Here is a 16,259-nt window from a genome sequence, read left to right as displayed (position 1 = left end):
TCAATTAGTTTGGGTTTGTTTGCTTAACTCTCAACCGATAACTAAAGGTGGCTAAAAATAAATCGGTTTAAAACTAAAATTTGCTATCATTGCATCTTAAGTTGTTAATAGAACAAAACTATTTTATGTAAAACAAATGTTAGTCCACACTTCATTATAAAGCCAACGAAAGCCAGCCAGCAGCAGTTGTAGAAAACGACTGAAGCAATGTTTGTTCAATGTGAACAATGGAGAAAAGTTGGACCCTGGTCTAAAATCCTACTACCTTTTATGAAGTAAGGAAATACAGTTACAAAACCAGTCATAAAAATTAAAAACTGGGAGAACAAATATTATTTACACACACCAACCCAAAACGTTAAAATACAAATAATGTGCATTGATTCAATAATTTAAATGCTGTCGTAGGAATCTAGACCAGTGCTCGGAAAGAATGCTTAACATCACAAGTTTTTGTTATTCGGAAAAAAAAAAAATAAAAAACTGTTTTTAAATGCTCATTTTTTATGTGTGTTTTTCATTTAGGTTGTATAAACTTGGTTTAAATGTTTGTAACAATTTTTGGCGCTGGTCCAGAATTCTACCACAATTGTTTGGGTTATGGTGCTGGTTAACGTTTGGGTCGGTTAGGCAATATTATTAAAAAATTATACTTAACCCACACCGACCACAACACTAACCGACCCAAATATTGTGCGTTGATTTATTAATTGTAGTAGGATTCTAAACCAGCGCCCAATTTTAACCAAATGATTGATAGAAGTGGAAAACCTACTTTTTAAGAAAATCACAACATTGTTCCTAATAAAAACATCAAAAAAAGAAAAAACTTTTATCTAAAAACTCTTTATAAACTTCAAGAACTACAATAAAACGAATATTTTTTGGTTAAGCAACAACACAAAATATGAAAAACAAGGTAGTAAAAAGTTGATGCAAAGCACATTAAGTTGTTCGTTCGCCCAAGGTTTGTTTACTTTTGAAACGAAATAGTTGGCGCGCAATAATAACGAGGGCTTCTGTGGAAAAACAAACAAACCGGGTCGGTAGCGTCGGGCGAAACAGGAACCTTCTGGTTAAAAATTAACTGAAAATTGCGAATCGTCCTTACACAATGCTGGGGTTGCAATATAAATTATTGCAACATTGAATTAAAGGACATTTAACCATTTTTAAAGTGAACTGACGCGTCATGCGTGTGTTGAAAATAAAATGGTCAAAAATTCCAATTAAAAAAGTGCTGGTTAAATATACAGCGCAGTGCTTTGCTAAACCACTTTCTGTTTTTTTTTATGTAAAATTTCACGGATGAGCAGCTTTTATTATCACCTTTGGTTTTTTCAAACTAACGTGAAGTTTTTGCAAGACTTCAGTGATTCTCAAACTGTGTGCTTTCAAGATTCTTAAGTGTCCCTCGAAACGTTTCGTTGTTTAAAAAACTACTAATTTGTATTGCAAATACGCACGCACGTAACATGCGAGACTAGGATGCACACCATCCGTTAAAAATCCAATAATATTGAAAAATTTGCAAATTGCATTGCCAAGTATTACAATCGTTTGTCAAGGTACCGGTACAAAATTGTTGCTTTGTTAAAGAGTGTGCTAAAGTATTTTTCATTTTTGGTGCGGAGGTCAAAACGTTCAGGAATCAGTGCTTTACCGGGTTAAAGCGTTGGCTTATGTTAGCTTTGTATGATTTAGTGGGTAAATATTTGGCAGCTCGTTCGAGTCTACTTAACCCAGCTACGTGCTGCTGGTCGCTAGGTTGCACCATCCCTGCAAGATTAATCGTTGCGAGCCAGGGCTGATAAACTTTACATCAACAGATTTATTGATCGTTTAACTCTGTTGGAAGAATTATACCTGACTCTAAATACTTTTAGATAGGTTTTTCTTTTGTAATTCATAAATATGCACATTTGGTAACGAACGTTCAACCTAAAACTTCAGTTTCTTTGGAGCGCAGTACAATAACAATCAAACAATTGAGGGCATTATTTCTGCTTCTTGAGAGCCTTGTTGTTTTGTTGCGCAACAATAAGCTCTTATCACGATTAGAATTCAAACAATCGACTGCACTTTGCCCGGTTGCGACACAATTCATGTTTGCATTAAGCTCATTAGCTGATAATGTCGTTTGTTTTCTTGTGCAGCAATCGCTCTTTGTCACGCAAGCCAGAGTCGAGCAACGTACGACCCGTGATTCAAATTGGACTCTTTACACAAAGTGATATGAGGCTTGAAAAAGATAAAAACAACCATTTTTTTAACTGCTGCATAACTAGGGAAAAATGCCCTTTTTTGTTAAAATTCCATGAGTATTTCATAGCAATTAGTAATGGAAGCCAGGTATTGTTTCATTTTTTGCTGTAATCTTCTTAGGTTGATTCGATATAAATTGTTTTAAACGTGGAAATAAATTTATAAAGTTATTTTTGTGGTAACCCTGTCGTACCTTTGCAGCTTTGCTTTCAGCGGTGAAATTGTTAATGACCCCAAAATTCTAGATCCGCCTCTGCCCCTGAGTTAGTTGCACACTTTCCATAGTTTGTTGCAAAAAATGGAAATTAAGTCGATTGAAGCCCGATTTGTTTTCAACAAAACTAGAAAGCTGCTAATATTTCGACGTTTAAATTATTTGTGAAAATCTTGTACCTTAATCTGTATCATTGGAAACTTTAACCAAACGAGTAACTCTTTATATACTTTGTCCTCTAGCGAGCAAAGGTGTTGTTCGCGAAAGGCTGACAACTTGCGAGCCAAGAAACATAACGTTAGCGCTGTCTAGAAAGCCGCAGCGCAACAATTGTGAAAACTAATTCATCTCTTTGTCGCCTCTAGCGAACAACGTCGGTTGCTTCACGAGAGGCTGACAACTTAGCGAGCCGTTTTGGCGCTGTCTGAAAAGCCGCAGCGCAACAATTGCCACAATTGAAAAACGATTTCAGATCTTTGTCGCCTCTAGCGAACAACGTCAGCTTGCTTTACGAGAGGCTGACAACTTGCCGAGCCGTTTTAGCGCTGTCTGAAAAGCCGCAGCGCAACAATTGAAAAACGATTTCAGATCTTTGTCGCCTCTAGCGAACAACGTCAGCTTGGTTCAAGAGAGGCTGACAACTTGGCGAGCCGTTTTGGCGCTGTCTGAAAAGCTGCAGCGCAGCAATTTCACCAAATTACCAAAGTTTAGCTCTCTGTCGCCTCTAACGGGAAACGGCAGCTTGGCGAGTCCGTAAGGATAATGTTAGTCTAGCGCTGCCTGGAAAGTGAATACAATACAAGCGCAAGAATTTGTGATTTATTGTTCATCACTTATTGGTAAATGATACGAAGTTGCTTAAATCTATGAAGTTAGTGAATATTTGTATAAAGTCAAGTTTGCCAAGATTGAACGGATTAGTTGCAAAAATTCTTAACTTGCAATTCACAAACCACAAAGACAATGCAAGAGGAACTACTAGTTAGTGGGTCAAAGGTTAAACCACCACAATATTTTTAAAATTGCTCCTTTAAAGCTGAGTTCCAAAGTCCTCATGCGTTTTTTTGATTGAAAGTTAACCGAATTGGGTCAAGTAATTGCATATAGTTATATATACATATATAATTCAGGTTTTAGTCGCCAGCTTTGCTCGAGGTCGTAGATCCTGGATAGAAACGTTACACACTTGATAACCTGTGGAATCGGTTTTAAAGATTTACAATAAAAAAATGATGTTTTCGATCCTTGTTCCAAAAATCTTGTCGCATTCCCACTATACCTGTGTATATTTCAACAGGGGAACATTGGCCACCGTGTTACCTGATTCCACTAAAACAAACTGCCACAGCATTTCAAATGACATACTGTAAGGTGGCTTATAGATTTATTGTACATTCGAAAAATTCAGCATAACTCCGCTTTCAATTAAACATCTTACAGCGCTGTAAAACAAGTCTAGCAAGTATTGCGTTCATATTGTTCTGTCTAGTTGCAGTAGATATAGTTTGCAGTAGAATTTGAATAAACTATCTTTGCAAAAATAGCGAATGCGTTAGGGATTAACTGGTCAACTAACGAACTCGGTAGGCAGGTTGCATACGGAAAAGGAAATATGCCAGAACGTTTTTAAACAGACTTTTCGAATGCAAACAAGACATTGGTGAAATAATTAAAGTTAAGTCAAGTCATTTCACAAAATAGCAAGTCGAGACCCAGTCCAAGTCATGGGTTGCCCAGGTCCAAGTTGTACATTAAGCGTCATATTAGGGGACCAACAGTCTGGATCAAGCAGCTGAGCCATGGAATCCAAATCGGTGTATATTGAGATCAGCCAAAGATTTATCGAAATGCATTACTCAGTACAATTTAAATAAAATGGATTTTAAACATTTTGAGTGGTGAACCGTTTTTAAGGGACATCAAACCAACTAGAATAGCAATTTAACTGTAAAATATAAAATACATAAAGTATAACATTGTATCTGTAGTAGATAAAAATAACATTTATGGACGGTCTAAAACTGGAATCGTTTTAATACGATTTGATAAACATTAATTATGAGATGGCAGAAAACTATTTAACAGAATCCAGCTAAAAATTAAATGTTAAACATCAAATAAGATAAGCAAAGCCGCACTAAGAGGATTAAGGCATCAGGTGCCACTATACAAAGACAAGTCTTTAAAAACTATATCAAGCTTTTCGCAAATCCGTAAAACTGAAAGCAATTCAAATGCACGAAGTAGAAGCACAAGTCAAGAACAATGAAGTCTAACATACCCCTATTTAAAATTAGACAAACACGGTCATTTACCAAAAGAAATAAATCACTGTAGATTAAATTGTGAAAATTATCGAAAATATAAAAACTCAATAGTGACGGACATTTGTACAAACAAGCATTATTTCAAAGGTCGTTTCGCTTTTGTTTTTACTTTATTGCAGTTTAGGCGGTCTTTAAAGTTACAAAAATATCACAAAAACAACAAAATAAAGTTTTCAGCTTGATTTTAGAGTTTTTCGTGGGATTTCTTGCAATTTAGCATTTAGTAAAATCGTTGGACATGGTAAATAACTAAAATATTTGTTGTCTGCTTGCTTGAGTTTTGTTTAATTGCCGTTGTTGTTAAAATAGAAGATCTGAAAAGCAAATGCGCATTTAATAAAAAATGCACGAAAACGCATGTGGACAATACGTGTACACACTGCACATATATAATATATTGTTAGTGGTTAATAAACTATTGCTACACTATTTAATTACGTAGAGCCAGTAGTGTCCATACATTGCTTATTAAACACAACATCCAAATGAAGTTGCCATGATATTGAGGTTCCAGTCATGTACAGTTTAACAAACCTTAGACCACTACTGTCTCCATAAGATAGGAGGCTTTTGCCGTCTATGAGAATGCAATTAGCGTTATTGAGTCAGACTTACAATATGTTTAGAAGGGTAATGTGCATACAGCTGTATAAAGAATTCACAGATTTTGTTAGTAAAGTCCGATTGAATATACTCCACAGCAGTATTCACCACTGTATAGTGTGCTGTACACACAAAGCTTGATACAACATGCCAAAATGCACCAACTTAACCAGATATACCTTGTGAACAATCCAGTGACAATGTAATGTTTCCAGGAGTTACACAAGCAGCTATAGTTGATCCGCTTTGACCGTTACAACATCCTACGTTTACGTCTGAGCCCTCGGTTACTGTTGTAACATTTGTGTTGGTTCCATGCACACAGTAATCAGCCGATGGCTGGCTACACACGGCTGTACAAAGTAGCGTTAAATACTTTTGTGAACAGACTTGGGTAAATTATGTTGTAGCTACCTTTACACCCATTAGTGACCATCCAGCTCCCAGCAGCGTTACAAACAGCACTTGCACTTCCAATGTAACCAGAAGTACAGGTGAGATCTTTAGAGCTTCCCACAATTATCAAGTCAGATGTGGATGGAGATACGTAAGAAGGACTTGATGGTATCGTGGTCGTATCGCAAACTTTTCGCGGAAACAATAATAAAGGTCGTGTTTACAGCAAGTACCAATTAGATTATTTAAGGACTGGATTGAAATCTAAAAACTTTTACCACTATTGATATTGAGACACTGGGTCTCTGTTTGATTTGGTTGGGTCGCTGACCGCAGTAATTCACATGTTTATACTCAATTCACATTTTTATACAAAGATTGTTTCTGAGAAAGATTTCTCTATGAGAAAAATTAAGGAAGCAATACAATAATAATAGTTATTGAAATTCGAAATTCTTCATGCTAATGCCTAGTTTTTGTTCGCTTACGAGAAAAAACAATTAGGTCGCCGAACCTTGGTCTTCATACTTACGCTCAATATTTCGGTCGCCGCGAAAAAAGGTTGAGAAACACTGAATTAGATTATCAAAGGATTGGGTTGACATCTACAAACTATTATCACTATTGATATTGAGACACGTGCAAATAAAGTAAATAGTGGAGTGGTTCTCAACCGGGGTATTTAGGGGTTTGTAAAAGTTTACAACTTGTATCAAATATGATATTTAATGTTTGTGGTATTATTGTGTAATATCAATAGCTTCTAACATTTGCTTTATTATCTTTTTGTTTTTCTGACAAAGGTAAATTTTACTTTAGTGTTAAAGCATTAGGTTCCATTAGGAAACATAATACACAAAAGTTTTAAGGGATTATTGACCGCTTTAAGATAAAGAAAAGGGTTTCCTTAAGACAAAAAGGTTAAAAACCACATAAGTAGTGTTTTGTTATTATTATCCAAGATTAGAACAGAAAGCTGTGGCGTTTTTAAAACACTTTTAATAACCCAGATATACCTATTGTACAGGTTGGTATTCCATCCAAGCTCCAAGTACCATCAGCTTGGCAGGTTGAGAGCCCGGTAGCTGTCCCTGTGTAGCCAGTGGTGCAGGTGAATGTGTGGCTCGCTCCAAACCCACTGTTTGCTGGGGCTGCTGACACACCAGCTTGGCTCGGATTTCCACATCCTTGCAACACACAACATAATTGATACGTTGTAAAAAAGAAATACGATTCACTTTTGCAACATGTGGACCTTTAAGAACTTAAGAGGTATGTTTTTATGTTCTCCAATACTTTTAAGTTTTAAACAACATAAAAAATATTACTTAATGTTTAGTCCATCGTCATGAATAAAAATATATGCTTTCATTTATTCATTTAGTTTAGGGAATATTCCATTTACAGCACCAATAAGGATCTACTAAATATTGCAAACAGTTATAAAGTAATTTTGGACAAATCAATCACTTTAAGACGGAGGTACACATATAACACAGCTAACGAATTTAGCTTTAAAAATTAACCTAAAAACTAATTGTGACTAAGACTTGATGTGAAAAACTTAACAGATCATAAAATATCTCACTTGCAGTTGAAAATTCCAAATACCCGAAAGATTCGGAGCTATCGTAGTAACCTTGAAGACTTATGCTGTACGTCTCAGGGTTAGCATTGGTTTGGAAATTCATCGATAACTTAACTAAGCTACGATCTCTCACAAAGCTTTATGTAAACATGTTTATTGGTTGCATTAATTTAAAATTAAAAAAAAATATAAACAGTATTTTAGGGGACATAATGATTAAACGTTTAAGTTAGACGAAGAACGAATAATATAGAAGTAGGTAACCATTTATTTTCAAAATGAAAATAAAAAAATATTTGAATCGTTTAAAATCTTGCCTACTTCTATAACGTACTATGATATACCAACTTAGTAAATTTTTATATTAATATTGCAAAGTTAAAAGTGTATTCATTGTTTTGTTTGTTTGCTTAAGGAGCTCAAAGAAGTAACAGCAGTTTAAACAGGCAAACTAATTGCATAATACAAACAGTTGATGTTGAATTGATATACAACATCACAAGTAAAAAAAACATTCTCCTTACCTGAATGAAACTTGTTTTTTTATATGTGCCTTTTAGATTGAAAAAATAATCATCGCAATATTCTCTGTAGCATTCCCCAACCACCTACAACAAGTAAAAATAACATCCTGTAAATATGTTCACCTGAATATCAGGTAAGATTATTAATTTAATTAAAAATTAATTTAAGTTAGTTGGTGAAAATTACACTAAATTAAAATAAAATAATTTATGGAACACACTCACAATGTTAGAAATAATCCATTTAAAGTTGTATTTAATAGATTTGGTAACAAGTAATATAGATGCAGTTATGGTGCTTCCTGGTAAGATTCCATTTAGTGAAGTTGTGAGGGTTAGGGGGGTTTTTACTGAAAATAATTTGTTATGTATAACCAGTAGGTTTAATTTGTTATGTATAACCAGTAGGTTTAATTTGTTATGTATAACCAGTAGGTTTAACAAACTTTGCAATGTTTTTAATGTAATCACATGTCTCACCATAATGCAAGGGCAAAATCAAACACAAAACGCCCTTTTTTGTGCGACAAGAAGTCAAGCCTTCTTCCTTTTAAAGCACAGCTAATGTTTTCGCTGTTCGCTTTCTGCGCTAATACCAGATTTGGGAATAACAATGAAATTTATGTAACTGAAGCAGATTTATTTAAAAGGTGTTCTTACAAGGACTGTTGAAAGTCACCTTTTTATGTTATGATAGTTACCGCGTAATTATTCTCTATAGTGAAACTAAGACAATGTGTTTAGAGTTTAATACACAACTTATTTTTCCTCAACCAAAAGCTTTTAGTTGACTTAGCACACTGCTCGGCACTAATGTTGCGCTAAATAAAGCATGTGGAAAAACAATCTTTGTATAGTATTACAGGTTCCAATAGATGTGCTTGCGATTTAGCGTATAACCGTACATGGGACTTAGGAAACTGTGCTGCTGATAGTCGAAACACGCTTCTACCAAAATCAACCACACTTATTTTACGATCTTGTTTTCTTTTCACCTGAAGTAAATGTTAATTCAAGATTCTGATAAATTGATAATGTTTGAACATAATAAGACAACTATGATTATTTAGGGCGATAATGCAATAAAATAGAACTCGGAAAAATCAACAATCGATTACCTAAATGTGTGCAAAACAACTTGAAATAAAATGTCTACAAACTAACTTGTCATAATTTTTAAATGTTTTAACACTTACTCAAGTGTATACCTACAAAACACAGTGACAAAAAGTCAAGCTTACCATAAACACATAAAGGTAATTTTAAAGGATCCATCCATTGACCGTCCCAATAGCAGTATGCCTTTAGGTTTATGCCATGATATCCACTCATGCATGTAAAGTTGTGGAAGCTGTTGTATCCCTTATTAAGTGGAACATCCTGGACAAATCCCCTAGATGTAATATTTCCACAATCTAAAAGAATTAGTTTTTTTTTTTTAATTCTAAAACAGTCACCCATCTATCCCACAACATGATGACACCACTTAGTCTAAACATGAAACCTATTTTAATTTTGAAAAATAATTTTAATTTCCATTTTTAACTAGCTCAAACAAAAAATCAATGCGTAAATACAAAGCTTGATTTATGGTATGGTCAGACGTTTATTGGACCAATTTATAGTATTTTTGTAGCCAATAGTAGCTAATCCATAAACGCCTTGTTATTATGGCAGACGAATTGTTAAAAAATATTTTGTTAATTTTTTTGTGTAAATAAATTTGTTAAATTCATTTGAAATTTTTTTAATTATTTCACAAAGCCTATAGAACTAGGTTCAACTTACATTGGACATTGAGACCGCGATTTGCTAAGCTTAACCCATCGATGGTTGTCACAGAAATACTTGTATCCGTTAAAGTGAGTGGACCTAACGAAAAATTAATGCTTACTTCCTCCTCAACCTGGTAGTACCCTGGGGGATAGAACGTACAACTACTGAAAATAAAACACAGAGATTGATCACCTTGATGGAGTTTTCAACTAAAGCTGTGTCATTTCAAAAAACAACTGAACAGAAAAAAATATTTTAAATCAAGTCCAAACTGTAGCCTCATTTAAATTTAACTATTTTTTTAAAGGTGGCATTTCTAAAATGGTGTAAGACAAAACACTCACATCATCCCTAACTAATCAAAGTTAAATTTCACCAAACAATAATGTTTACATTTAAGCAAAACTAACCTAATCTTTGTTCTGTTGCGGTAAGTAAATATATCAATTTCTGGAGTGCATTTACATTTTGTGTTGAAGGCATCGTAGCTACATGTAACAGCAATCTGTGAAAAAAGTTGAAGTACAGAATCGAGGCTTACAATAACAAAGTATTTAAAAAAATATTCCACTTTTTCCATTTATTCCGTTCAATAAGGCAAGTTTATTAGGACACAGATGCAACAAATTATACTTTGTTTAAGCAATATTAGTATAACTATATTCAAAAATAACAAGCTAATGAAAATATTAAAATATCAATAAAGTTTAGAAATTCAGTTTATTCCATTGAAGGGAACTACTACCAATAACTTTTTGTTGCGATCATGCAATACATAAACAAGGTCACACTTAGTTAGGATTGAATTGGTAAAAAAGAAAATATTATTATAACGGGTTAAACTATAGCACGGTTCTTATATTTTACAGCCTGGTACCGTCATATAAACCATCAACAAACACATAAAAATGTTTTGTTTAAAAAACAACTACAGCCTAAGAAGAGCGTAAACCGCTTTTTCTACCATATATTCATGGTCACAGAGTTACACACAAAATTTCAGAAAAGGATCAGGGCGTTAGCCTAAAATCATAATGAAAACCTGTAAAACAATACTTTCCAGCAGCACGATATATTTTATTGTTCATTTATTTAAAGTGGCAAAAATAGTAACTTACATAGGGTCGTACTTTTTATGTTATGTCATATTAAAAAGATGGAATATGCTTACTGTTAGTTTGTCACTTAAAATTCTTTAAATAAATGCTAAACGGTTTGCATTGCGGTATTTCAACAGTGCGTTGCTAGCCAGAAACAATGATGTTGGGCCTGGGTTTGAACCACCCGGCTTTACACGATCAATGAAACGACAAGCCAACCAAAGGGTATTGTAATGAGTTTAACAAAGATAAAGATGAACACACAAAATGCTTATATTTACTCCCTGAAATTACAAGTTTTAAATATCAGAAGTTATGAGAAAAATTGATCAAAAAATGTCAGGTTCTCACATTAACTGCAATCAGCAAAGCATTAAGTAAAAAATGAATCAATGTTACTCAAATTAGAAAACAACCTTTATTTAGTAAGAGAAAAATACATTTACAAATAGTTAAATTGTTGTAACTTACATCTCCATTGACTACAAAGTTGACATGAAAATTGGTATTTGCAAGTGCAATGTCCAAGTACACATATCCATTAACAGCTTGGGTAGGGCTTGGATAAAACTTGACTTTCTTAACTAAAAAAACATCATTTTAATTCACATTCACCACATGGCCTATAAACATATGTTTGACGAATAATTATATTTATTAATACATCTTGTTAAAAAACAACCACTTTACAAACACAATCTAATTGTTAAACTTTTTAGACAAAAAAAGCATCATTTGTTAAACTCTAGACTAGATCAGGTTTGCCAGACTATAAAAATGTTTTAAGGCCAAAAAAATACAAAAAAGGCCAAATTGAAATTTACCGGTTTCTATTGAAAAATAATAAAATATACATATACATGTTTAACAAATTTACTTGTATTTTTATTAGTTTTTTAAGAATTTCTTCTAAATAGTGGGTTTCAACGAATTCTTATGATAGCGTCCAATAGTTGAATTTGTGTTCTGTTTCTAGGCTTTGCTTTACAGCAGTAACTAGTGAAAATATTATTTCAACAACTGCATTACTTGCCGGTGTTATCAGAGATGTTAAAGCATATTTTGAGAGTTCTTTAAAGTTATTGTGTTTAAACACACTTTGCCAGAATGGAAGAGTGTCTTTTGGAATGCCACTTTCTGAAAAATATTCTTCTTCACACCATTGAACAAGACTGACTTTTCTGTACTGAGATTCAATCAAACTAATATAACCTTCCATGTGATGAAAAAATGGCAAATCTTTAAAATTTCCTTTTAATGTCTGACTAAGAATTGTGCAAGGATTTAGCAATGAAAGACCTTTGAATATGTTGACAGAATCTGGAAGCCTCTTCTCTACCTGACTTAATGAGCACTTGAAGCATAGATAGACATCTTATTTTAACCTGCATTATTTTTTGATTTTCTATATCTTTGCAGCTATTTAATACTTTTAGTCAAGTAAACTTCTTAATAATTTACAACCAAATAGTCTCATTTCATAGTCTCATCTTTGTTATAAAGCCTGCTGTATAAGCTCTCATGGTGCACAAATAATTGTTTTGAAAGTTCATATGTGTCACCATTTGTTTGTTGGAATAGTGAGTTCGTTTCAAATTCTTGAACAATTGGAGTGGCAAACACAAAATATAAATAATTCATTCTATCTGCAAACATCTCTTTTATTAATCAAATTCATATTTTGCATTCAAACCTAATTTAGCTTCACAACTGCTAAAGTAAGCCAATAATGCTTCCCAATTCATCAAAATATTATATTTCCTCTAACTAACCATCTAGTCTTGGACAATTTTTAAAATGGAAGTGGGGCTTGACTGCCTTCACTTTCTGCAGTATTCATCACCTCAAACAGTGTTTTGAAATCTTCTCTTCTCAGAATAATATGTGAAAACCACAATGGCACTTCAGTGAGAATAAATCCAACATTTGATGGAAATTTATTTTTTTAAACAAACATTGTGCTGTTGTGTTAACAGCAGGAACAAGAGACATAAAAGCTGTTTGGATTCTTGCCTTTTTTTCGCAGTAATATCGTACAACTATGCAAAGGTGCTTTTGCACCGCTATATCTGTAGACTCGTCCACAAGCAAAACATACTTTTTTTCTAGCAGGTCATTTTTAAGTTCTGTTTAAGTGATTTGAAATAATATTTTTAATGATTGCAGTTGGTTCTACGCAGGTTTATATTTCCAAGAACACTTTTTTATCCATGATACTTAGGGATGTTCAAAGTAGAATCCCAAGGTATTCTAGAATAATAGGTTTCGAATCTAGAATAACGAATCCAGAATAGCGAATCCTAGTATATTTTTATTAAATTATTTAACCTCGATTTTGTTTATGGAAGGGATTAATCTTAATCTACCCTACAGGGCCCACAATCACAGCAATAAATCGCCCAAACAATTTTCTAACATGTGTACATTATAATAAAAAAACTCTCTCACATGTTTAACATTCTTAACAACTGTCATCTGAAGCCGTTCTGTAAACTGGAATATGTCAACTGTCCAGGTTGTGTCCAAAACTTATATTTTTGCCAATAGTGAGCAAATGCAACACTGCACACAGAAGTCTTAAGCAATTCGGTCCTGTTTTTGAAAGCATTGTTAAGTTTTATTGCTTCTTTTTTGACTAACATGATCTGTTATGCAGTCAAATGATGTACTGCAAAGAATACAAAGTTATTATTGACATAACGAATTCTGGACAATTACGTTGTGCATAACTGCATAACTTCCCTGAATATTGGCCTAAAGTTGACCTTAAGTAACCCCATAGCGCATTTTGTGGACGGCCAGCACGTTTTGCAACGCTATGTTACTTTTGCAACTTAATTTTTAGGGGAAAATTGCGAACTCCACACCAGACATTACACGCTAGTCGCTCGCCCAATAACGCTTGATTGACACTTAATTATTAGACGAACGTTATCGCGAGACGCGGTAATTGGTCGCCCGAAAAAACGCTGACACTGCACTACGAGGTTACATTTAAAGCAAGCACCATAAATTGGTCGCCGCAGCGACAGGCCAAATTACCACACGCGTTTGTGCAATTAGGCGCAACAATCGGCGGTAAAACATTAAATTATATCGGTTCCAATTACCCGAAATAAACGGCAGAATTGGATTCGAATCTCATCTGGATTCGAATCCAAGGATTCGATATTCTACTTTGAACATCCCTAATGATACTTCACCACTTCACCAATATGATCTATTGAGCAAATAGATGCATGGCACTCTATGGTTAAACTTATATCAATTTCTTCTATTTTTTTCTGAATTAGTTGCTTTATGGAAAAACTTAGTAAGAGAACTTCAAGAGGAGTTTGGTATTTTATTTAGGTGTTTTTTGTTTTTTTCATGTGTAGAAATGTTGCTGAGCTTTGGCAGTATATTCACTTTGCACATTACACAGTAACCACTTTGCCCATCATCCGCACATTTTAACCACAGGTAAGATTTTTCCTAAGCTTTATTGTATTTTCTTCCACCTTCATAACTAGTCTTCCACTTAGGCATTGTAAAGGGATAAAAGTATAAATCTAAAATAGATTGACACCAGCTGCAGTTACAGTAAATATATCTAGTTATAACTTACAGTCAACTTGGATAACCACAACAATAAATGGTGCTGGTGTAGAATCCTGCCACAACACAATTATTTGGGTTAAGCAATATTATTAAATAATGAATATATAAATACTTGACCCACCCACAGCCAAACGTTGATTCGCGTCCTAACCCAATATCGTGCGTTGATTTCATAATTGTTTCAAGCGGCTGTGGAAGGATTTTAGACCAGCGCCCAATAATGTATTATGTATTTTAAAGAGTAAATTAAAAAAAGCCAAATTTAAGGCCAAATCTAAAAAAAGGTCAAAGTATAATTTCTAAGGCCAACAGACTTTGAAAAAGGCCAATCTGGCAACCCTGGACTGATGAAAAAAAAATATTATTTGACTTCGGATTTTGGGATTCCCCTAAAGGTGATTTATTATATTAAATTTCTTTTTTTTAATTAGGGTTTAAGTTCTATAATAAAATTTTAATATTGTTTTTTCTAAGCTATTTTTATGTCCTAATAGTGGTATTAATATTTAAGGCAAAATTATAAACGTATAGTTGCATTATTTAAAGGTGTTAAAATACGTTTACAAACCTGTACTGCAGGATATAATGAAAATGCAATCTTTTATAATCGCAGTAAAAACTTACTGTCATCCGGAGTGACGTTGTTCCCAAGAACAAGGCACATCGAAAACATCCCAAATAAATAAAAAAGTCTTAAACAATCCATCGTAAATAAATCAGTTTACAAACTTAGCATCAAGTAGACTAGTTTTGCTTTAGTTAAAAGATTTTCCTAAAAATAAAATGAAATTTTGCAAAAAATCGCATAATCGCGAAAAATAAAATTTTAAGTAATATGTTTAATCTATATTTTTCAAGTAAAATGCGTTTGCTATGGGTTTTATACTAGTTTTATAAAGCAATAATATAATTTCTGAAGATCATTCTAGCTGAAGAAATTAATAGCAGTAATAGCCTATAAACATAAAACATTTGTCGAAAGTCTATTGTTTTAATGATTGCAGAAATCACTAATCTGAGTTTTTTTTTTTTTTTAATGTATTATACATTCAATTTTTAATTGATTCCACATAAATTTCTGCCCACAAAATTTATTAAACGGAAATGACGGAATTGCCGAGAACTCTAGGTTGAAAGTACAATACATAAAGTTTGCCATATTGTCGGACCATCTAAGCCACTTTGCATGGCCGAACTGCCCACATTAAGATGTGTTTAAATTAGCACCTACATCTTTTGAATAAGAGATGCGGTGTAAAATTTCATGGAAGCGTACTGTAATCGTTATAGCTCCAAAACTTTTGTTAAAGTAACTATTTAGGTTAAGTCGAACCGGAACCTTACCGGGACTTTATGAACCGGTTTTAGGTCAAATTTCCCCAACCTGAACCTTAACCGAACCCGAACCTGTCACAAAAAGCGGTTCACTTCAGAATGACGTCAAAACCTCATTTTTACAGAGTCAAGTTATGCCACGTTAGAAGTTTTATGAAGAAAATGATTGGCTACTCATTAAATAAAACGTTCATTTTTTTATTTTTCAGACATTTCAAAAATAAGCTGCATATTTACGTCACGTAACTTTACATTTATTGAACCACATTTTCATCACAAATTACATCCGAACCGGAACTTTGAAATCACCTCAAACAGTGTTTCCCAACAAAAACAGTCCTGTAAAGAACCTCAAGTAGTATTTTTCCATCAAAAAGTGTACTGTTAAAACCTAAAGCAGTGTTTCCGAATAAAAAGAACACTGTTAAGCACCTAATGCAGTGTTTCCGAATAAAAAAAAACACTGTTAAGCACCTAATGCAGTGTTTCCGAATAAAAAAAAACACTGTTAAGCACCTAATGCAGTGTTTC

At 33.6% G+C, this 16,259-nt stretch overlaps 1 protein-coding gene and 1 pseudogene across 6 annotated transcripts; both read right to left on the bottom strand.

Moving 5' to 3' along the window:
* Positions 1-6,849: 6,849 nt before the first annotated feature.
* On the bottom strand, positions 6,850-15,216 carry LOC146170410 (uncharacterized). 6 transcript variants are annotated; one of them, XR_014494539.1, is made up of 9 exons: positions 15,018-15,208; positions 11,265-11,377; positions 10,104-10,198; positions 9,706-9,857; positions 9,159-9,332; positions 8,143-8,267; positions 7,918-8,001; positions 7,394-7,530; positions 6,855-6,992 (listed from the first exon to the last, which is right to left on the bottom strand). XR_014494539.1 is itself a non-coding variant. In XM_083382045.1 (8 exons), the coding sequence occupies exons 1-8, from the start codon at positions 15,097-15,099 to the stop codon at positions 7,513-7,515; spliced, it is 843 nt and encodes a 280-aa protein (XP_083238171.1). In that variant the 5' UTR covers positions 15,100-15,209; the 3' UTR covers positions 6,850-7,512. The 6 variants fall into 6 exon arrangements, 5 of the variants coding, with proteins under 5 accessions (XP_083238171.1, XP_083238159.1, XP_083238178.1 ...); XM_083382045.1 differs by having other exon boundaries at positions 6,850-7,530; positions 15,018-15,209; XM_083382033.1 differs by having other exon boundaries at positions 6,850-8,001; positions 9,706-9,854; positions 15,018-15,216.
* Positions 11,717-12,729, bottom strand: LOC146170411 (uncharacterized; annotated as a pseudogene).
* Positions 15,217-16,259: the final 1,043 nt, after the last annotated feature.

The sequence above is a fragment of the Ascidiella aspersa genome, chromosome 1, assembly GCF_963924565.1.
Source record: "Ascidiella aspersa chromosome 1, kaAscAspe10.2, whole genome shotgun sequence".
Classification (NCBI taxonomy): Eukaryota; Metazoa; Chordata; class Ascidiacea; order Phlebobranchia; family Ascidiidae; genus Ascidiella; species Ascidiella aspersa.
The sequence above is the reverse complement of the archived record's forward strand: the minus strand, read 5'-3'. Positions and strand labels throughout refer to the sequence as shown.